The sequence below is a fragment of the Pyrgilauda ruficollis genome, unplaced genomic scaffold, assembly GCF_017590135.1.
Source record: "Pyrgilauda ruficollis isolate IOZ18807 unplaced genomic scaffold, ASM1759013v1 scaffold33, whole genome shotgun sequence".
NCBI lineage: Eukaryota > Metazoa > Chordata > Aves > Passeriformes > Passeridae > Pyrgilauda > Pyrgilauda ruficollis.
Window position 1 is genome coordinate 3,763,164 of NW_024524711.1, and position 21,018 is coordinate 3,784,181.

At 41.5% G+C, this 21,018-nt stretch overlaps 2 protein-coding genes across 5 annotated transcripts; one reads left to right on the forward strand and one right to left on the reverse strand.

Moving 5' to 3' along the window:
• The first annotated feature begins 6,342 nt into the window (after positions 1-6,342).
• EFCAB10 (EF-hand calcium binding domain 10) lies at positions 6,343-8,888 on the forward strand. Of its 2 annotated transcripts, XM_041474617.1 has the most exons (5): positions 6,343-6,618; positions 6,847-7,087; positions 7,417-7,442; positions 7,867-7,951; positions 8,481-8,888. In XM_041474617.1, exons 2-5 carry the CDS (start codon positions 6,891-6,893, stop codon positions 8,515-8,517), a joined length of 345 nt encoding a protein of 114 aa, XP_041330551.1. In that variant the 5' UTR covers positions 6,343-6,618; positions 6,847-6,890; the 3' UTR covers positions 8,518-8,888. The 2 variants fall into 2 exon arrangements, with proteins under 2 accessions (XP_041330551.1, XP_041330550.1); XM_041474616.1 differs by lacking the exons at positions 6,343-6,618; positions 6,847-7,087 and adding an exon at positions 7,098-7,302 and having other exon boundaries at positions 7,417-7,581.
• A 646-nt stretch (positions 8,889-9,534) lies between these two features.
• On the reverse strand, positions 9,535-20,590 carry RINT1 (RAD50 interactor 1). 3 transcript variants are annotated; one of them, XM_041474613.1, is made up of 14 exons: positions 20,464-20,590; positions 19,223-19,394; positions 18,823-19,064; positions 18,482-18,655; positions 18,255-18,404; positions 16,869-17,025; positions 14,937-15,047; positions 14,528-14,753; positions 13,799-13,936; positions 12,847-13,046; positions 11,401-11,615; positions 10,559-10,739; positions 10,357-10,475; positions 9,535-9,770 (listed from the first exon to the last, which is right to left on the reverse strand). In XM_041474613.1, exons 2-14 carry the CDS (start codon positions 19,373-19,375, stop codon positions 9,557-9,559), a joined length of 2,280 nt encoding a protein of 759 aa, XP_041330547.1. In that variant the 5' UTR covers positions 19,376-19,394; positions 20,464-20,590; the 3' UTR covers positions 9,535-9,556. The 3 variants fall into 3 exon arrangements, with proteins under 3 accessions (XP_041330547.1, XP_041330549.1, XP_041330546.1); XM_041474615.1 differs by having other exon boundaries at positions 20,348-20,484; XM_041474612.1 differs by lacking the exon at positions 20,464-20,590 and adding an exon at positions 20,369-20,390.
• Between the last annotated feature and the right edge of the window lie 428 nt (positions 20,591-21,018).

The following is a 21,018-nucleotide window of genomic DNA, read 5'->3' on the forward strand; positions in this document are numbered from 1 at the left end:
GAAACAGATGGGGTTTGTCGTTATTTCTCTTTGCAAAGCAAAAATGGTGTTTATTGCTTTCTCTTCCCAGAGGCTGAAATACACTTTGCAGATGCCCTGCGCTGAGAATTCCACGGTCCTTCAAAAGATCTGCTCGGCTTTCTGTACAGGGCTGAATTGCCCTGGGATTATTTTTGGCATTCATGTCTAAAATATTTCTGTATTTACATGTCAAGACACGTGCAGCGATCAGCTACTGAGGTTTTTTGCACTGATAAACCATTTTTAAATTCCTTTGCTTAGCTGAATGCATTTTCTCATTCCTTATCAGTGTAAGAATTAACTTTGTTACAGCTGCTAGATTTAGGAATTCTCACTTCAATGGGCAGTACAAATTTATAACCAGTCTTTTTATCTTCATTAATACTAAACCCGCAGCTCTTATCTAGCGTTAAGATTCTTGTTCTGTGCAAAGCCTGTTCCAATTACAGATCAAATGAGACTTGAATTGTTCATTGGCTCGACAGCTCTGCAGAGAGGATTGCAGTTTTTTCTCTCGCAGCCATCCTCTTCTGCAAATCTGGAGAGGATGGACATTTTCATGCTCCTTTTATGAAGTATCTGGAAAATGTCTTGGAGGTACTGTAGGGAAGATGTCCACAACTACAGTACCTTTTTTAAAAGCAAGCAATTTGGATTGCAAACTGCATTTTGTGTGCACACTTTCAGAACTGGCAGAGGAGACAGGAAGCTGGGCTGCCTTGCAGAAAAGGGAATTGAGGGAGGGAAATTTTACCTTCTCTAGGTAAACAGCTTTTTGTGTAACATCTTGCACTTTCTGATTCTGTCACAAAAGCTAATCCTGAATTTCCTCTTTACTGTCCAGTTAATGCCATGATCCGAGATACTTAGATACTTGTATTTTGAAAGCTTTTTTTTTTTTCTTTAGTTTATGAGATACTTAGATACTTGTATTTTAAAAGCTTCTTTTTTTCTTTATTTTTTCCACTACAGAAAAAATTAACATCACTAAATAGTAGTAGATGCTGAAGTTTCATCTGGTAAAAGTCCCCATGTATGGCTGAAGAGTAACTCTGTGTTCATAAGATGCTTTGCTATTTCTAGTGGCCATTAGAAATTAAAACTACAGCCAAGAAAACAGAATATGGCTGACGTATTGGTTGCCATCACTGCCTATGGCCAGCAAAGGTTGAAGACCGCTGACTTCCCAAAAATGAATCAACAGTTTTTTAGCTCTTGTGGGTTTGTTGGAATGATCTAAAAGCTGTTCTCATATTTGGAGCTGGGTGTCCCCTCCTTTTTTTGGTTATGCACAAGTGTTTTGCTTGTAGCACTCCTCTGCTCATACTCTCTAACATGCTCTAAATGCCACCCATTTTAGAGGGAAGCAGATCACACTGTAACTTCTTTATTCATTGCACTCTCATTTTTATGCTTCTGTTTTTACCATGCAACTGTTTATTTTAGAAGGAAGTCATTGCTGTGTGCAACCAGGATCTGTTTTATTCTTCCAAATCTGTCAGGATTCACAATTGGAAAAAATGCCAAATACTGATTCCAGAAATATTTGGAGGAGAGTCATACAACACATTCAGACTTCAGAACACAAGAATGTTTATTTCATGCAAATCTTTCTATGCTGTTTTGCTCCTTGAATACTTCTTGAAAGCAACTATTCAAAGGAAATGCAGATCTCTTTTAAAAGACTTTCCTAAGCAGAAGAAAGCTAGAGATGATCATTGAGCAGCACGTGCCGGTCTGCCCTTAGCCTGGAGGATCCATGGATGGTGGTGCTGAGCTCTTGTTCTCATTTTGTAATGCACCACAAATGACACAGGCTGGATTCTTTTGTGTGGGGGTTTTGTTGTTTGTGGCTGACCCAAAAATATTTGGCTCTAGTCTGTGATCTATTGTCCCTACAGAAAGGAGAAGAGAAACTTTGGGAGAGGTTTGCCAGCAATAATAATCAGGTTCCAGGAGAGCTTGATTTGAGGGTAAGAACATCAGTGGGGATTTGAGATGGGGCACTACCTTCAGCTGTGCCCTTTGCCCATTTCCCAAACATGACACATTGAGCTCTGAAATTCAGTCTGGCTTTGATGAACTTGGAGCAGTTGCTAATGTGGTTGATGTGACACCACAGGGTAGTTTTTCAGGAATGCTGTCTATCATGGACAAAGTGCATTTACAGAACCCACAGGTGTGAAGGCCTCTTGGTGTAAGTACAAAGAGTCACCTGATGAACACGAGTGCAGCCCTGGGAGTCCCGTGTCTGTGTCAGCTCGCTCCCAGCCTGGCCCTACTGAGGCAGCAGGTGAAATGGTGGTGGAGGAGACATCACTGCAGAGGAGAAACCATCATCCCTTCCCAGAGGGAAACTTCCTCAGTGCTGATTTGGAGCACTGTGCCACAGGTGAGTGAGGTCACTACTGGGAAATTGCTACACAGGCTCAACCTCTTTGCCTTTTCCACCACAGCTGCAGAATAGATATAGATATAGATGATATAGATACAGATATCTTGCCTCAGTTCTAAGCTGTTCTCAACAGCTTACACAAGGAACCTTCCCCTCTGGTCAGCTCTGCTCTTAAATTGAAATTATTTGCTATCCTTTTTCTTTAGTTTTCTCTTATTTTGATCCATAGTCAGTAGGGGGGTTTTGTGGTGTGGTTTCTTGGGCATTTGGGGTTTTTGTTTTTTTATAATCTTGCCTTGACCTACTCCTTCCACGTTACTTTTCTTTAGGATTTGTGTTTGTAACACCAACAAGTGCTCTTCCTGGTAACTCTGCTTTTACAAAGCACTGGCTGACGTGACAACAGGCAGAGTGGATGTGTGGATTTGCTATCAAGTACAGGAAAAGACAGGGGTTACTCTTCAGAAACACGAACCTCTGGAGATGCACAATCCATACTTCTGCTTCCTAACTGCATGCCCACCTTTTTGTTGCTCAGAATGTCTATTTGAACTGTGGAGTGTCAGAGACACTGAGGCAATGGAGATGGAAATGGAGATGGACCTCTGATCTCTCCCACCCTGTGTAGTGTGAACTCATTCGACAGCTACTGCTGGAATAAAAGCTTCTCTGCTTTGAAGAGCTATGGGCTCAGAGCCATACTTACACATGAAAATACACTGTGTACCTCAAAGAATGCAGGCTCCTGCTCAAGTAACTTCTTTTTTCCCCCTTTCCTTCAGCAGGAGTCCAACCATAGTTCCAGGAAATCTGTTTTGTGGCTTTTCAGCCAACTGAGAAGTAGACAGTTCTGTTACAGTAAAGTGTTCTGACATCAGTCTAGGCATATTGTGACTTATTCTTCTCCTTGACTCAGAAACAATAAGTATTTTTGTAATTCCTGATTTATTTTCCCAGTACATGATTTCTGATGGCAGGTTTAGCCTTTATTTTACAGCTGACAGGGGGAAAGGAAAAAAAAAAAGCCAATATTCACAGCTTACACTGATGGCTATGGGCTCTTCTTCTTGTAGAGGGGACTGGGATGGCACAAGTGGTGATCCAGCTACTTCTGCAGTACATCAAGGACAGTTTTTTGACAGGAGGGCTCAACAAGCTGAGTGGGGCTATGCTAGACACGCTGCTCACACATAAGGCAGGGCTGCTGGGAGCACTGACACTGGTGGCAGCCTTGGCAGCAGCGACTGCAATAGAGCAAAGCTTATGATTCTGAGGGAAGTGAGGAAGATAAATAGTTGAACTGCAATCCTAGAATTTAGGAGAGCAGACTTTGTCTCCTGCTGACATTTTGTTGGCAGAATCCCACAGGAGACTGACCTAAAGGGCCCAGGAGTGGTAGCTGAAGCTCAGGAACAGTCCATTCTGATCTGCAGGAAGCTGAGCAGACATGGGAGAAGGCCAGCATGGCTGAACGGAGAGCTCCTGACTAAGTCAGAGGCAAAAGGCAAGCACAGACTGTGGAAGCAGGGGGGGACTATCCTAGAGGAATAAACACTGCCCAGGCATGCTGAAACAGAAACAGGAAAGCCAAAGCTCAGCTGGAGCTGGAATTGGGAAGGGATATGAAGGACACTTCCAGTACATTAACATGGAAGGAAAAGTGAGTAAAATGTGGGCCCCAGTAGATGTGGTAGGTAACCCAGTGACAGAGGACAGGGAGGTGACAGAGGTACACTCATTGCTGCCTTTGCTTCAGTTTTTAACTGGAGAGGTCTGTGCTCGGAGCTTTGAGCATAGTTTGAGCAGTGAGGTGCTCCCCAGGATGTCTGAGTGAAGGACTGCTTATCCTGCATCTCTAGAAGCCTATGGGAAAAGCTGGGCTTGATTCAAGAACACAGGCTGGTACCATTCCTGTGCAACACAGGACAAATGATGTAGTGGAGTCTCCATTCTGGAGACAGTAAAAACATGACAAGGCTGTGAACAACCTGAGCCAGTCCTTGAAATTAGCCCAGTTTGAAGAGGAAAGGGAGTTGACCACATGATCTCCAGAGGACAATTTCAATTTAATTATTCTGCTGTTCTGTACAGTAAAAAAAAAAAAAAAGTGATTTTGGCTGTTGGGATAATCAATACTCAGAAGCTCAATACTTCTGTAGTTGATCACTTTCCTCTGTAAATGTATAGTACAGAAGCCCCTGCTGAGGAACTCACCTGTACCTTGGAACTCCTCGGGGACACACAGAGGGAAGCTGCAGTGGAGCTCTTCCAAAGCAGCTACAGCAATGGCAGCACCAATCCCTACAGCTCAGCCTCTGCCCCCTGGCAGAGTGCTTCCCAATGCTCATGCTGAGGAGCAGCAGGGGTAAGAAAAGCCTCAAGGAGCTGCTCTCAGCAGCTGTGTGCTCAGGAAACCTGTGGCACATCTAGGGATCCTTCCCAGCCTGTATTGCTTCTGTCTCTTCTCAGAGCCCAAGACTTCAGTCCCATTTGAAAGAACGTGTCCATCTGCCTGCTTTCCCCTGCAAGACAAATGGTTGTTCTGCAACCAGCTGCATATCTGACCTGCAGTCCCTGTTTCTCTTCATTGCAACTCTTAAAGGCTCATTGTAGTCTATTTAGCCCTATTAAATTAGATAAAAGGCTTAAATTACTAGTGATATCCTGTAGAAGGCTGAGCTTCTACCACAACAGGTATTAAGCCTTTTAAAAAAATCTAATTTATATAACCAGGACACTTTAAACAGATAAAAATAATTTGGTCCTTTAGTTCTTTATTAAAACTTATTTACCAGCATCTCTATAATGGAACCAGAATACTTTCAGGTGTTTGTCAAATCCTGTTTTTCTCAGCCGCCAGAAGTATTGTAAGTTTCCCTTACAATAGCCCATGGGAGCTCCTTCCAAATTATCCTGAAATATCATACTTTTGAGATCCATAGCTGGTACTATCATTATATGAACTGAGGATAATAATTTATTAGGTAAATAATAAATACATGATTCATCATCAGAATGTTTTTTCCAGTAAATAAATTGTGCTTCCTTGATAGTGAAATAGAATTTTTAAAAATACATTTCTAGTTGTAAATCAAATTGGGATTTGCTCTGTTTAGTGATTTTTTTTTAACCGTTCCTCAGGAAGACACACTTAAATATGTAATTCCTGTGCTTATTCTTAAAACTTTAGCCTTCACATGTATTTCATACTGGTTATCTGTGTTCACTACTAAAGGAGAAACATCCTTTGCCAAATGCTGGTTTCCTTGACCCAAACACTGACCTACCTACCAATATTTCACTTGCTCCTTCTTTTCCTGTCAATCTTCCTATCCTTAGGTTCTCATTTTCAAGAATGTATTTTCCACATCTTTATTTCTCCTCTGCTGACCAGCTCTTCCCTTTGTACTTCTCCACATTTCAATCCACACTTTCTGCTATGGCTCTTTCTTAGGAAAAATGCTTTGCAAACTCTGCAGAAAGGCATAGAAAGACAAATGCAGGAATGGATCGAGTAACTATGGAATGTTTTACTCAGAAAAAGGAGGCTTCCATCACTGCCTGGCAAATGTCATAAGAGGCAACTGTTAGAAACCTACAGTTCCTCTAGCCCTAATTGAGACTAAAAGCACATAGCATAGTCACTTTAAAATAACAGAGAATACAGACAGCACATGGCAATCTTTGCAGCTTTGGATGCTGCCTTTCTCCCACTTTATCTAAGAAATAAATAAGTGAATTCTATTAATGTCTTATTATATTTTAGTTTTGGCAAATAGTTAAATATATTTAGCACTAGACTTTTCACAGGAATACTATTCTTATTTACTATATGCTCATTTATCATTGTCTGATTTTATTTGATGGCAGATATAGTTATATCTTTGTAGATTTCCTTAATTTTTTTTTAAGTGGGATGCTTTACTTGTTTATGGTTCTCCTATTAGCAGTGGGTAGTACAGTCAAAAATTCCTTGATGTTTCTTCTCTGTTTGCACAGGCTGTGTTGCAAGACCCAGTAATGGTTTTAAAATGTGAACTCTTACTCCCAGATGCTGGCCGCTGGTTTTGCCTCTCGTACGGGTGCAGAACACTGGGAACATCCCGGGGCCGCTCACAGGGCGGGGATGAACCAGGGCTGTGCCGGGGAAGGGCGGCAGGTGAAGCAGCTGGTACCGCGGGTGGAAGGAGCGGTGGCTGGAGGTGAGAACCCAGAATCACAGAGCCTCAGGGTCGGGAGGGAGCCCCGGAGGTGATGCCGGCCGGGCGGGGTCACCTGCCGCCGGTGACACGGGCGGGTTTGCAGTGTCTGCAGAGAGGGAGACTCCGCGAGCGCCCTGAGCAGCCTTTTCCAGAGCTCTGCCACCCTCAGCGTAAAGTTTTCCTCATGCTGAGGTGGCACTTACTTCTTGTGTTTTGCTTTGTGGCCAGTGCTACCCGTCCTGCGGCCGGCACCACCGAAAAGAGTGTGACACATGCTCTCGGCCCGGGCCCGTGAGGCGCGGTGTGCATTGGCAGGGCCATCGCCATTCCCCGGACTAGCGGGCCTCAGCGCCGGCACACGCGTTACCGAGGACCGCGCGGCACTCGATTTCCCCACCAACCAACGCAGAACCGGGGCCCAGCGGGGAGCGAGGCGTGTCTGTTCCGGTGCTAACGTGACGACTTCCAGGAAAGTCAGTTTTTCCTTCCCCCTTCCCGCTGGCCCCGGCGGAGCGTCCCGCAGCGGATTCCTGTGCTCGCCCCTCGGCCGCTGGCCGCCCCTCACGCCGCCCCGGCGCCGCGGGATGGCGGCGGGCGAGGAGCAGAGCCGCGAGTACCTGCGGCGGCACCGGCTGCCCGAGCTGCTGCACCGCCTCGGAGCGCTGCTGCTCTTCCACCGGCCCGGTGCGCGCAGGCCCGGCCCCGCCGGCAGCGGGGGCAGCGGGGGCAGCGGGGCTGCGCGGCCTCCGCTCCCCGGCTGAGCGCCCGCTGCCCGCGGGCACTCTGACCTCGTTGCAGAACGGCCACGCGAGTTCCTGATCCAGGTGCTGGAGCGGGTCAAGGCTGGGAGGCGAGGCGAGGGCGAGTACCCGTTCCTCATGGACGAGGCCAACGTGGACGCCATGTTCAGCCTGCTGGATGTGCTGGGCCAGGGCTGCATCAGGCCCGCGCAGTACAGGGAAGGTGCCTGTCTCACCCCTGCCGCACCAAACCCTTCGCTTGCACACAATTATTCAAATCGTTTCAAAGATACTCATCTGTATACTTCAAAATTATCCGCATAGCTGCCCACACAACCTGGAACTTGGAAAGTTGAGAACTCAAGTCACATGTGGTTAAGTTTCCTAGATTTAAGAGTTACATGTTGTTATGCTACACACGTTTACCTTCTGTTAGATCTAGGCACCTTTAAATTTAAATGTGTCTTTCCAAAGACTCACATAAAAAATTCTCTTTTGTTAACTTTAGCCCTTAAAACTTTGGGACTGAGCACTGAGGATTTGGAGCTAGAAGATGATGCGGAGATCACACTGGATGTATTCAAGGAAGGAATGTAAGTTTAATTGAAATTGTGGTGTTGTTTGTTTTTTTTTATTTGGGGGGGACATATGCTTAGGAGATATTTTACTGAGATTTATTTTTTATTTACAAAGTTACATAATTAATGGATACTTTAGTTGCTAATTTAAGCTTGACTGTGTCACTTTGCATTGCAAGATTAAAAAAAAAAAGGTCAGTTACTGCCTGACTGTAAGGTGAACCACACTACATGCCCTCCACCACCTCAGGGTCCTCAGTTTCAGGATCTTCTCACTGTACCTGCTCTTCAGGTCAGAGCAAAGGTCATCAGGCAGCCCAGGGGTTAAAACACTGATCCAGAAATGTGGAACAGTGAGACCCTGTTGTCTTCTTTGTCAGGGGTGGTAGTACAGCTGCAGATGAAATAGGTTCAGAGTTCAAATAATTCATCATAGTCAAGGTATGGTTCTGGGAGCAATTTTTCAGTAACTATTGCAATTGCTGAAAGGTAAGGAACTAATTATCCTCATTATCTAACTAGAGATTTTCTTTTTCTGTTTTAGAAAGAAAAAGATGCTGGAGAGCTGGTCTGTGTATTAGTTTGAGCACTGGTCTGCTATATTTATTAAAAACAGGCATCTTCCCCAATTTTTCTTCTGGTTTGTCAGCTGTGAAGAGTCAATTTTAAGCAATATTCTGTTTTCTCTTTTTCTCATCTTCTCTGCCCTTCAGTGGAGCAATCAGCTGAAAAGGACAAGTGATAAGAACGTGTTCCTGTCCAGCAGGCACTGGAGGGAGTAGAGTTAAGAATTGCCGTTCTTAATATAATTAGATGGTTAAAAAAAAAAAAGTAGAGATCTCTTTTGCAACTAAAATAGTATTTTGGAGTTTCCTCCTTCAGGTTATAGTTTACAGTAAAGGATTGTTACCTGTTGGCTCATTAGCACTGAATAAAATTAAGTTGGTTTGGGCTTGTGCTGCGTTTTGCTTTTTGGGTATTTTTAAGGGAAAAAAACTTCAACAAGTTATGACAAATGTCCACATGTAAATGCAGGTAGCACTTCCAAGTGATATTTTCAAACTTAGCACACAATATGCAATTTATAAGGAGAAACTTTTTTAAAAAAATTAGGCGATTGTTTTTTCTGTAAAAGACTATATTAATTTGTTTGAAGAAAACAGTGACATATTCCTTCCTTCTACAGTGATTATATACATTTTGATACAGAACATCCATTACCTGGGATTTGGAGATATAAAACATCTGTGTTTAACTGAAGACTGACCAGTTCATGGGGAACATTAGCCCACGTTGTACAAAAATGCATTTACACTGTAAATACTCTGTGTTCCTTAGAATGATGCAGACAAGGCAAAATATTCATTAGAGATGAACAGTTTTAGCTTCCAAATGCAATGGCAAAGTGGCCATGGAAAATAAGATCTTCACAGTTCAACACCAAGTCAGTAGCATTTTGAATTTTTTCTTTGAACTGTATAGAACAAGGCACAAGGTCAGATTAAAACAATCTCTCAGCATACAGAAATGAAAGAAAGAAGCATATTTCAGGATATTCACTTGGCTTTTGCTTGGAATAAGTAATCTAGACCAAGTTATTAATCATTTCTGAAGAAGTCTTTATTTTCCTGTATTTGGCCAACTAGCTCTCAAACTGAGAAGAATCTCAACATCCCTTTGAGCCAGTTTATAAACTCCAAGTTCATTTAGTGCTGCTGTTGCAGATGGCTGGCTTGGCTTTAATGGTTCGTGTTCTGAAGCTGACTGTAGGACATCCTTCAGAAGCAAGGCAGAGCCAATATTCAGGTTCAGGATGATGCAGGCTTCTTTTATGCTAGAGGAAAAGTTACACGGATTAATGTAAGCAGCACAAATTTAAGTGTAACAAAAAGCCCTTCCATGTTCCATGTTGGTTTAAAAATATTCAATTTGAGCCCCAATTAGCTGAGGATTTTGATGCTGGACTATTTAGGAGATTGTGGGCTAATGAAATAGACTAACCAGAAAGAAAGTTGCAGCTTCTCATGCCTCACAAGGCAATCCTGAGGAGGAAAATAGTTTAAAGCAGTCCTTCTAACAATAAAGTTTGCTGTACAGTTGTAACTGTATCTTTGACTAGTTTCTTTGGCCCCAGTTTCAGAGGTTTTTTTCAGAGGTGCTACTTAATATTCCTTCCATAATTTTATCTAGACATCCTGACTGCACAACATACTCCAAGACACATGCCACAGTCTGTTGCTGTCTGAGTACATGCTGCAGAATCAACTTTCCTAGTTGAAAACATCAGATGCATAAATGGTCCACACATTTAAAGTGTGGAACAAAACTAACTGAAAAAATCTTGGTTTTAAGTAGAACATTTCTATTTTTCTGGACACTCACTTCTGAAATGCCAGTAGATCAGAAGTTTGCCTACTTACTGCTTGAAGTAGTTTTCTGGCCTCTTGCAGTAGTGTGAAAATAGGGGGAACAAATTCCGACTCATGTCGAACTGGAGTTGTGCTGCTCCTCCTTCATTGAAATGATTTGCCATAATGATCTACAAACACAGAGAGGTGCATCTGCTGTTTAAGCCAGTCACTGACACCTGCATGGCACTGCACAGGTCACACTGATACCCACTTCCTGATAGATGTACAGATCCACTTTCTCTGCAAGCATTTGCCAGAAAATTTTAAACAGTGAGTGGCAGAGTTGCTGCTCCAGTTGCAGCAAACGGTCTCGCAGTGTCTGCAGCATCGGGCACGCCGTGCTCGACAAAGACATCACTGCTTGCTCTGCTTGAGAGGGTAAAGACAACCACCTAAAAGAAACCATTGCACTGCAGTCATTAGAATGAAATTATTCATATTACAACAAGTAAAGTTAAAATTACCTTTAAAAAAAATCTTACCCATTTACAATGTTTCAGAGACAATCCTTTCCCATTTCTAATCTAAAAGTTATCAGTCTAATGCTGTGTTTGAATTTCATTTAATATTAAACTCATGCTTTAGTTATAAATCTCTGCACATGTCATTCTAGGGAACCCCATCTAATCTGAAAATCATTGAGTTCTATTGCTTTTATTAAGTACTTCAGAAATTCTACTCAGGAGAAAATATTCAAGAAGCCCTAGGAGTCTGTGAAGACAGAACAGTCATGACAGGCCATTTTGCATAAAATCTTCAATACTACTATAAAGAAAATAATTCCTACTCAAAATAGAAAACTAGAATGATCCACAATCTTTCATATGGTTTTAAACTAATATATCTAATAATTGTGGAGCTACTTTAGAAAACACAGCATGACAATTGTCCCCAGGTAAGAATAAAGAGAATTTTCCAGAACTTACTACCCTGCAGCTTTCCTACTCCAGAAAAAAAATACTGCCTGTTATCTATTCTTGCCTTTACTAACCTCAATATTTTTAACAGGAAATAATCCTGTAATAAGCTAAAAGATTAAATAAACAGAATCACCTCTCTTTTTTGTACAGCTTTGCAGCATCTTTGACCTCTCTGAAGACATGATCTACTTGTCGTGTCAGCATGTCGTGCTTGAGGCGCTCCAGGAGGTTGATCATGTCATCAAAGACAGAGCTCTCCATGGATGCCAGCTGTCCCAGCTGGAGCTGGCTCATGGTGTCACTTTCTGCACGGGCCTCCAGCTCGGCCTGCTGCAGCTGCAAGAAGAACTAGGCAAACAAAACCAGAGAGAAACACCACAGAAAATAATCTTACTCCTTGAACTTTCCATTGGTACTTTGTTAGACACAGTTGTAGAAAACACTCTCCTCTGGCACATTTATAAAGTTAAAAAGTTAAGGTTTTAAAACCACTTTCTTATCCTTCCCTGTGGTCCTGATTTAGAGAAAAACAAAACATGGTAGTTTAATCCTAGTGATGGAACTGATACAGGTTTCAGATGCAACAGCAGATAGGTAAAGGGAACAGATCTAAAGAAACACTGAAAAGATATTTTAAGATTGACAGCAGCATGCTTTTAAAAAACCCTACCTTGGCCTCTTTAAGATTTTCAAAAGTAAACTTTAATTGTAATTTTTTTAGCAATGATTATTCATTGAATCATAAATTTACTGTGCTGACAAGAGCAAGAAAATGAATTTAGTTTATCAAGATGAATGTGACATTGTGGTAACACCTTGTTGGTTTTGCTTTTAAGCAGATCAAGACACTAGTAGATGCACTTATACAACATGAAGGCTGCTGTCCTATCAAGTCAAGATTATCCCCTGCTAGAGCCACGGCTCTAGACAGTAAGAATTTGGAGGCTGCCCACAGCCCACACAATGCCTGATTCTGCACACACCATGTGTAAAAGGTTTTTTGACCTTCAGCACCAATAGCTGCAGAAAAGCTGAAATTCCTCACTAGGCTGTGCTGCCTCCAGGCTGTTGTACGGCAGTCACCAATTCCCAGTTATCAGTGGGTGGCCTTTCTGGGCTGCCGCTTTGCTTTCAAAAAGCACGATACAACACTGGGCCACACCTGAACTGTGCTGCAACACAGATACACACATGGATCTGTCTAAGCTCTCCTGCCATGGGAGGAGTTCAAGCACCAAAGGCTGCTGGTTTGGTTCAGAGATCTCCAAAATCAATTCACTTTTTTTTTTTACAATAAAAAGCATGTAAAAGAGACTAGGTTTTTTGGTCTCTTCAGATTATTCCATTTCCCAGGTTCTCTCTGCATTTCCCTAGAAAGTTAATAATTGGCAGCTTAGGCCTCAAACAATAACCTGTCCTTATTTATACTAAATCCAAATTTATATCTCATTCTACTTTTTCAGTAATTAATTCTCCTGAACACACCTAAAACGTGCTGAAAATAAAATGTTTGTTATGAAACAAACATCCCAAGTCCATTTTAAAATATTTTTTTTCCTGAAGAAGGATATTTACTTACCACATTGTCAGCCCAGTCTGCCAACACTGTTGCTATATAGTTAACAGCATTAAGGATTGCACAGTATCGGAATCCTAAGGAAGCTCTTGTCTCTTCCTTCATCACTTGAGTTAATCGTATCCTGAAATCATCAACTAACTCCTTCTGTAGGCCCAGGAACTGGAGTTTTCTGGAAGCTGTTGGAAGATTCTTATACCTGTCTGGAAAGACATTAATAAAATGTTTTTAGGGTTTCCAACACTAAAAAAAAGCTGATCAAAAAGAAACATCACAGGCATCAGGGACATACATGCACCACCTCACACCTATGAGAACATCATATAGTCAGCACTTAAATGTCAGTACTTAAAACAGCCAATATTTCAGTGTTTTCAGGGAAAATGCCCATGCAAAATCTAAACTTGCAACAACTTTCTTCCCCCTCCTGATTCCACGAGCAGTTTGTACTGTAACACTTGAAGCAATGTGTGGTAATACCACACCCTCCAGCACGGTCCCTAAAGCATCCTCACACAGAGAAAGACAAAGCCATTGAAGATGCAATGGTCTCCCCTGAAAACACACTTGCTCTTATGTACTGTTGCAAAAAAAGAGAAGCTACTTTTATAGCTTCTGAATTGACATAGATTCAAAAGGACTATTAGAATTTACTACTGAATTGCAACAAATTATATTCTGCCAACTATGAGAGAATATGGTAAATATCAAATGTATATTTATAATTATTATTTTGCAAACATGTTACTAGGTCAAGATTATTCATGCATTAGTGTCCAAAATACAAAATTAACAGGAAATTTTTATTAAACTGCAAACATTACAACTTTGCAAGATTATTTGGTGACTACTGCTGACAATGAATATTTAGTAAAGTATTTAGTAAAGAAATCTGTTAGCTGAAGGTGTTTTATGGTTCATTACAAACAAGAGCAATGCCCATAGATATAATTACCTGTTATAACTAACAGGAGAGTCATAAAAGTTTCAGCACAGTCTGGAACTTTCATTTCATCTACATCAGTGATATCTTTGTACTGTGATATCCATGCAGCCTCTGATGAAAGCATAGAGTCCATTTTCTGAAGAGCAACTGAGATGTAAAAACCTTGTAAGTTAAGTTTTTAATTAAAAAAAAAAATTAACAAAAGCTCCTCTAAAGTATAGTAACATAAAAGCCTTATCTCTAGTAAGTTAAATTTTGCATTTTCAGTTTATAAAAAATTACTGACAACTCGTTTCATACAAAACCAGCTTCAATGTATCTGCATTTGCAATGCTGTTAACAGAGTTAAATGTCAGAATTGATTGGGGTGTTGGCTTTGTTTTTTAATAGTTGGCTTGCTCTTTTCCAATGTATTTCTTCTTCATTTCTCAAAAACTAATACCTTGCCCTTATTTCAATTTAAAGTCCATCTCTGTCTGCACACATGTAACATTTGTCTAAAAATAAGCCTACTTGATTGCATACAGCTTAGGTGCAAGAGTCCCACAAAATACAGAGGCACTGTTGAAGCCTAATCAATTTTTATTCAGAATAATTACAGAGCATAAAAATACATATGTTTTTGGTAGTAGCCCTGTCCAAGTGACTTATCCTATTTAAGAAGGGTAGCTGTGTAAGTAGACACATACTTTCTGACTGTGCAATATAAAGACCAACAAAATGCACTGGAAGTCTTACATTTTTTTTCCACTGTTAGCCACCTTTGGAAGCAGGATTCTTCTGACAGAATATGCATGCAGCTGGGAAGGCTGCTGAGATAACCATGAATGCTGTATAACTCTCTCTCAAACAGAAGGACCTCATCCACAAGGTGACAAAAGAGTGTATCATCATACAACAGGCAGGGAATATCAGCAGCCAACTTCTCCAAAATCAGCATTACTAGAGCACGAGAGAATTCAAGCTTTGGAAAGGAAAGAAGTGAATGTCAGAGACAGGAAGTACTGACATGTGCAAACATGTACACAAGAAACTGCTACTAGACTTAGTCTCACCATGTACACGTTTCAGTGGAAATGGGCCAAGTATCTATCATGAGCTGACTTAGATATTTATATTCACACTTACAAACCATTTAATTACTTACCCCAGCATTCACTGAAGATCCTGCCTTGTCCAGTATTGGCTGGATTTTGTCATCGAGGAACTTTGAATGATTTCCAATCCACATAAGTACTTGTGTTAAATACCACTCAGGCTTATTTAAAAAAAGAAAAGAAATTATTAAATGCATCCAAACATTTATACAAGTGCTACTAGTATTTTAGGACACATTTCTAAAAATACAACTCTCTTTCCTTGCCTTCTCTTGATCTCAGATCACACAAGTCTTTCACTCTGTTTCACTTGACTTCCATTTATATAAAAGCATTGTCAGAAAAATATTTCTGGATTTTCATTGTCTTAAATGTACCAAATATTGTGCTCCTCAAGAAGAAGTTCCATTTTTATTTCCCTTTTCTCTCCTGCTTTCTCATGAGAGCCTTGTTTCTGCTTCATATACTTCTTCCTGTTCTCCTGTGTGGCCCTTATTTCTTGGTACAAAAAGGATGTGCTCCTGAGAAAAGCTCTGCTCTTATTGTCATTGTACCTAACCTCAGCCCCATCTTCCCCTAGAAGTGGGGAATCTATGACCTTCTCATTTCACATTTTAATGCCTTTAAGCTTTTTCAAGTTTCCACACCCAAAAATATGGGCTGCAGGTTTTGATGAACACTTCTTTCAGTGTTAGTGCAACTGGAAGCAGCTCCTGTTTCCTCACTCCAGACAGCTAAAGAACCTTCTGCTGAGGTGCACTCACATTCTGTGTCTGTTTCTCACCTCTGTATTCATTTTCACTTGTCTCATTAATTTTATCATGCTTGGGTTGTTGGGGGTTTTTTTGACAGTCCTTCCCCAGCTGGGCAAGGTCATTGTGCACTCTGAGCCTCTTCTCTGAAATACTGTTAATCTTGTCCAGGTTGCTGTCTTTTAAACATTTTACATTAATATTTTCTTTAGTGCATTATCCAAGTAATTACTAAACAAAACAAAAAAACCCAAAACCCAATCCAAAAAACCCAAACCAAATTTCAGCAGTGCCCTGTTGAAATATCTTTCTGACCTGACACTAGATTCCCTGTAAACTTTTCTTAATAAGTTCTTTTTTTTTTAAATCGTTGTTCACCTATTGTTGTTTGCAAACTCAATGTCTTGAAGATAAATTTTCCATTTGCTTTTAAAATACTTTTGTTCATATCTAAAACACCTCTTTCCCACTAACATACACAACAGTATTTTAAAAAAAATCTGTAGTAGCATCTGTCAAGATTGCAAATGTATTTAAATTTACACAAGATGGTGATCATAAGCAGACTTGTGCAACAGGACTGTTTCAAAACAGCTCTCAAACTCTGCTCCAGGTGTTGCAGTGGCATTAATGCAATGAAACCCATTCCAATGGTAATTCTCAGATAAAAATCCTCAGTCTTTGAAGGCAATTCACACAAAAAAGTGAGTCAGTTTCCAACTGTTAAACTCAGCATCTCTTGTTTTAGGACAATTAAAAATTCAACCCTTCAAAAAAAAAATTTAACAGTACCTTTAGACTAATAACATTTCATATCATAACTGCAGAATCCAACATTTTCAGTTACATGAAGAAAGCAAAACACAGTGCCAAAAATCAAAGTCACAGGCTTTGAGCTCAAGAATACAGAACAGTGCAAAACCATTTACAGCAAGACAGAGGAAATTAATCAAAACCTGTGAACAGATGGGAGTCGGTCTAAGATTGTAATGATGCTTTATGAAGGATCTGGGCAAGGGAAAATATTGCCTCACCCAGAGGAAATGCCTGTGTCTCTGAAAGGTCTCCAAGTGCTATCTCAATGTCTGTCCACACTTAGGTAGGCATGAGAACTGCACAGTTTTGAAGAATCCTAATTTTGGAAAATGTGAAATCTATACAATTTAAACACAGCAATCTAAAGGTTGTTTACAAAGCAATTTAGAAATGTCAAAGCACTTTCTCCCATACCTTGTTAAGAACATTGGTTTGTTTATTTCCAGTGAAATGATACTTGAATCTTTTCTGAAGAGGATTCAGCATGATCTGTATTGGAAGGATGATTGGTGGTGAAGGGGGTAAAGGGTACTTTTCTGGCAATTGTTTGGGTTTGGTTAACAGCTCATCTCTAAGTATGACAGTCAAGGATGGACGTAAGTGTTGAATTACTCCAGCATCACCATTTCAATAGAATAGGTTTATAAAAATGAGCACTGCTGTAGTCCTACACCATTGACTGAAGACAGTATTATGAAAACAATACAATTCCTTATAAAAGACACTCAAAATATTCCACTTTATGTAATATTAAATATAACTCAGGCCTTGAGGGTTTATTTATTCAATGGCAATACATGTCCCTTAAGTCTGTTTGATTTAGGAAACTTGGAAGAATCCAGCAAACCACCATTGTCAGAAACACAGTGGCTGTCCAAGAGACACTCTTATTCATATTTGTTGAAGGAGGATAAAGACTCCTGGGATTAATAAATGCAACACATAATTTCCCATTTTCATGTAATGGATTTAAGTGATCCACTCTGCCAAACCAAAATTGTTACCAGCTCAGGATTGTGTACAATGGCCTTGCATCTTTCCACTATTTGATTAAAAAAAAAAAAAAAAAAAGACAGCCACTGTCACACACACACACACACACACACAAAGGCTTAGTTGAACTTCAGTTTTAACTGATTTTTTGTGAATTACTTAATTCATAAAAATCAGGGATAGAATGAGCAGCAGTGCCTCTGAGCAACCTCAAAGGCAGACTATGACTGCTGCACAACAGAAATCCTCCTGCAGTCTCCCCTTTTTGTAAAGTCTCCTTCCAAGACATGTATGTTTAGTTTTCCCTTTTTTTCTTTCTGGGGCAGGACATATTAAAGTGATTAAAGATTATTTCACATAAGGCTATAAAAGGAAAAGCATTAACTGTGTCTAATAAAACACACATCACCATTTTTTCATTAACATGCATGGGTAATGGTCCCTAGCAGTGTAAGGCCAAATCCTCATGCAACCTAAACTGTCAGCTACCATGAGAGCGCTGGATCTGATGACTTGGAGTTAAAATGTTGCTACTGACAAAAAGGAGAAATTTGGCACCTTCTAAATGCATTTTCTACATGCAAAAAAACCCAAACAAAACAAAACAAAACAAAAAACCCCAAAACAAAACAACGACAAAAATTAACCCCCACCAAATCCCCACAACATTCTAATGTTAATACAAAGTAACATAAATTATCTTCTGTTTTTAGGGAGAATAAAATTTTAAATAATTCTCCTTGAGAACATGCATCTCTAACAGTTTTTATTCTTGCTAAAATACACTGCAAGAATGTAAAAGGATACGAGGTTTGCAGTTTCAGAAGCTGACAGAACAGCATCTCCAAGTTGCTGTACACCTCAGGAGCGTTGGCTGGTGCAGCAAGGCCAAATGCCTGGGACTGAGGTGGCCCCACAAAGGGCCAGCGGAGCTGTGTCAGCACCTCCTCAAAGTCACTGCAACACAAAATAAGCACTTGGACATCAACTGACAGTACAACGTAAAGATGAGACAGTCTCAGTAGCTCTCTTACCTTGTCAATTTGTCCTTAAGGATTTTATGCCAAAATTTAACAGTGGATCTCACAAAAGCAAGAAGATGAGAACAAGATGACTCCTGAAGTTTAATATCCAGTTCTGCCATGAATGCTAGAGTACTGGCTGCCTCTGGAACATTGTTGGTCATCAGATATTGCTGAATGCTGTCACTATAAAACACAAAAAAGACAAGGCCAAATATTCACTAATGATAACAGAAAAGAATCATTTATATATTGAAAAGTAAAGACAAAACTTTCTTGAATTGACACTATTTTACCAAGGGGATAAACCAGCTCACCAGTGTCAGAACATACATGCAGCACTCAGAAACTACCTCAGCTCTTCTATGCGAGAAATCCACTTGAGGTAGGCCAGGTGCCGCTCGATCTCTTCCACCTGGCCTATCAGCACATCGAGATCCTCCATCCACGGCTGAGCTTTCTGCAAGTGGCTGTTGATGGACTCAGACAGAACAGTTTCCTCCTCTAGAAGCTGACCCAGAGATTTTTTGGAGTCTTCTGCATTCTTTAGGGCATTCTGAATTCTTTTAGGGACTTCTGACGAAACTGTAAGTACCTGCATTGACAGAGATGTATTAAGGCAGACATAAAACCACTGCACTGTGTAGAGCAGTGCCACTTGAGATACTGATACATTTCATTTAGTTTCATATTCTCAATCAGTCATACAGCATGTTTGGAAGAAGAAAAAAAATTAAACAGAAAGATGCTTACCTGTTCTTCTAAGTGCTTTTTGTTTTCAGATAGCTTTTCAATCAGGCTGCCCAGCTTCCCCAGGGAATCATAGTCATTTCCAAGTTCTCTTTCCACAAATTCAGAAACATAGTATGGGATATCACAGTGGTCTAGATCTCTAGTGCTTGCCATGGTTTCTTTCTCTGCAATACTGAGTATACAACTTCTAATTAGCCGACACTAAGCACAAACAAATATTATCTATTGAGAAACAAAACTCCATGAAAAGCTGGGCAGTTCAATTTAAACTGAGACTGAAATACCATATTCATGAATTATACTGCTTTAGGTGAGTCAACTTGCTGGCTTAAGTCAGGTCAGAAAAAACCCTGCTGACATATCCACCTGGTGATTTATTATATATTAACAACTGAAGAGAAATACATCTGTTAATTTCTTCCTTCTCCAAAAGCATGAAGTCTACTAAAAATAGTTCAAGAAATATGTAGCTCCTACATATATAATATAGAAAATGTAATGAAAACTACAAAAAAAACGTAAAATGCAAAAGAAGATAATGTTCCATTTTCCCTTTTCACAAGTTTAGGAAATTTCAGAGATACCAACTCATGACTATTGTGTTACTAGCAAAGTATCCATGTGGGCCTTACAATAATTTGGAAAGCAAATACATCACTGAAATATTTACCAAAAAAACCCCATACAGTATAACATAAAAGACACTTGCTGATCTACACATTTGGCAGCAACCAGAGAAACCTGACATTAAGAGGATGTTCACAGCGAAACAAAAAAGGCAACAATGATCGTTTGGCTGGTTCAATCCTCAACTTCTTCGTGTCACTTCAAAACATTATTTAAAAATAAAACCCAATACACTTGCACTTCTTTTGCAAGTGTACAAGTTACACTTGCACTTCTACTGCTACAAGCTTTAATTAAGTTAAAACACCTATTAAGCTGACAACAGCAGAGATAAAGTGGTGCAGCTGATGAGCCAGAGCTGCAGAGGCAACAGAGAGCACCAGGCAGAACAAACTGGGTGACCTAGGGCGCTGCAGAGGAATAATCGAATAAACAAAGCATAGCAGTAAAATTCCTGTTTGCAGCAATGCGAACATTATACAGCAGGAAAAAACTAACCAAACGGCGCTCTTTTCATACTTAGGGGAAAGGATCGGGTTACACGAGGCAGGATCAGGTCTGTGGGCGCTTCCCTCCCAGTAGCTGCCTGCTCAGCCCCGCGGCTCAGCACCCACCTGGGCCAGAGGGCCGGGCGCTCCCAAGGGCCGGCTGCAGGCTCTGCGGGCTCGGGGAGGCTGCGAGCCAAGCGCCGCCGACCGCGGCCCGGGCTGGGCGGCCGGGCAGCCCCTCAGCCGCTCGGCGAGCCCTTCCTCCCCCGCCACGGGCGCCGGCCGACGAGCCGCCGCTTCCCCTCGCAGGATGGCGCCGCGGGGACGGGACGGCCGCGGGAGTCGCCGCCCGGAGCCCTCAGCGCGCTTCCCGCGGCTCCCTGCGGCCGTGGCGCCGCTCCCGCCGCGTCAGCAGCGCCGCGGGTGACGGAGCGCGGGGCGCACGCGCGGCGCCATTCCCCGCCCGCCGGCCCGGGGGCTGTCCCGCCCCGTGCTCACAGGGACACGGCCCCGCTCCCCGCTCCCCGCCCGCCGGCCCGGGGGCTGTCCCGCCCCGTGCTCACAAGGACACGGCCTTGCACCTCACGGCCTCCCCGCCCCTCCAGACGCAGCCGCCGTGGCTGGCGACATACTAGCAACACAGGCCTTACACTTGGCTGAAAAGGCCAGGTCTCTTTAGAA

Coding starts and splice junctions, on each gene's coding strand:
- EFCAB10 (XM_041474616.1), top strand. CDS start 7,203: ATGGCGGCGGGCGAGGAGCAGAGCCGCGAGTACCTGCGGCGGCACCGG. Junction 7,303..7,416: donor GCTGCTCTTCCACCGGCCCG/GTGCGCGCAGGC, acceptor ACCTCGTTGCAG/AACGGCCACGCGAGTTCCTG. Junction 7,952..8,480: donor GATGTATTCAAGGAAGGAAT/GTAAGTTTAATT, acceptor TTTCTGTTTTAG/AAAGAAAAAGATGCTGGAGA.
- RINT1 (XM_041474613.1), bottom strand. CDS start 19,375: ATGGCAAGCACTAGAGATCTAGACCACTGTGATATCCCATACTATGTT. Junction 13,937..14,527: donor GCTAACAGTGGAAAAAAAAT/GTAAGACTTCCA, acceptor TTTACATCTCAG/TTGCTCTTCAGAAAATGGAC. Junction 10,476..10,558: donor ATCTGTACATCTATCAGGAA/GTGGGTATCAGT, acceptor CTGTGTTTGTAG/ATCATTATGGCAAATCATTT.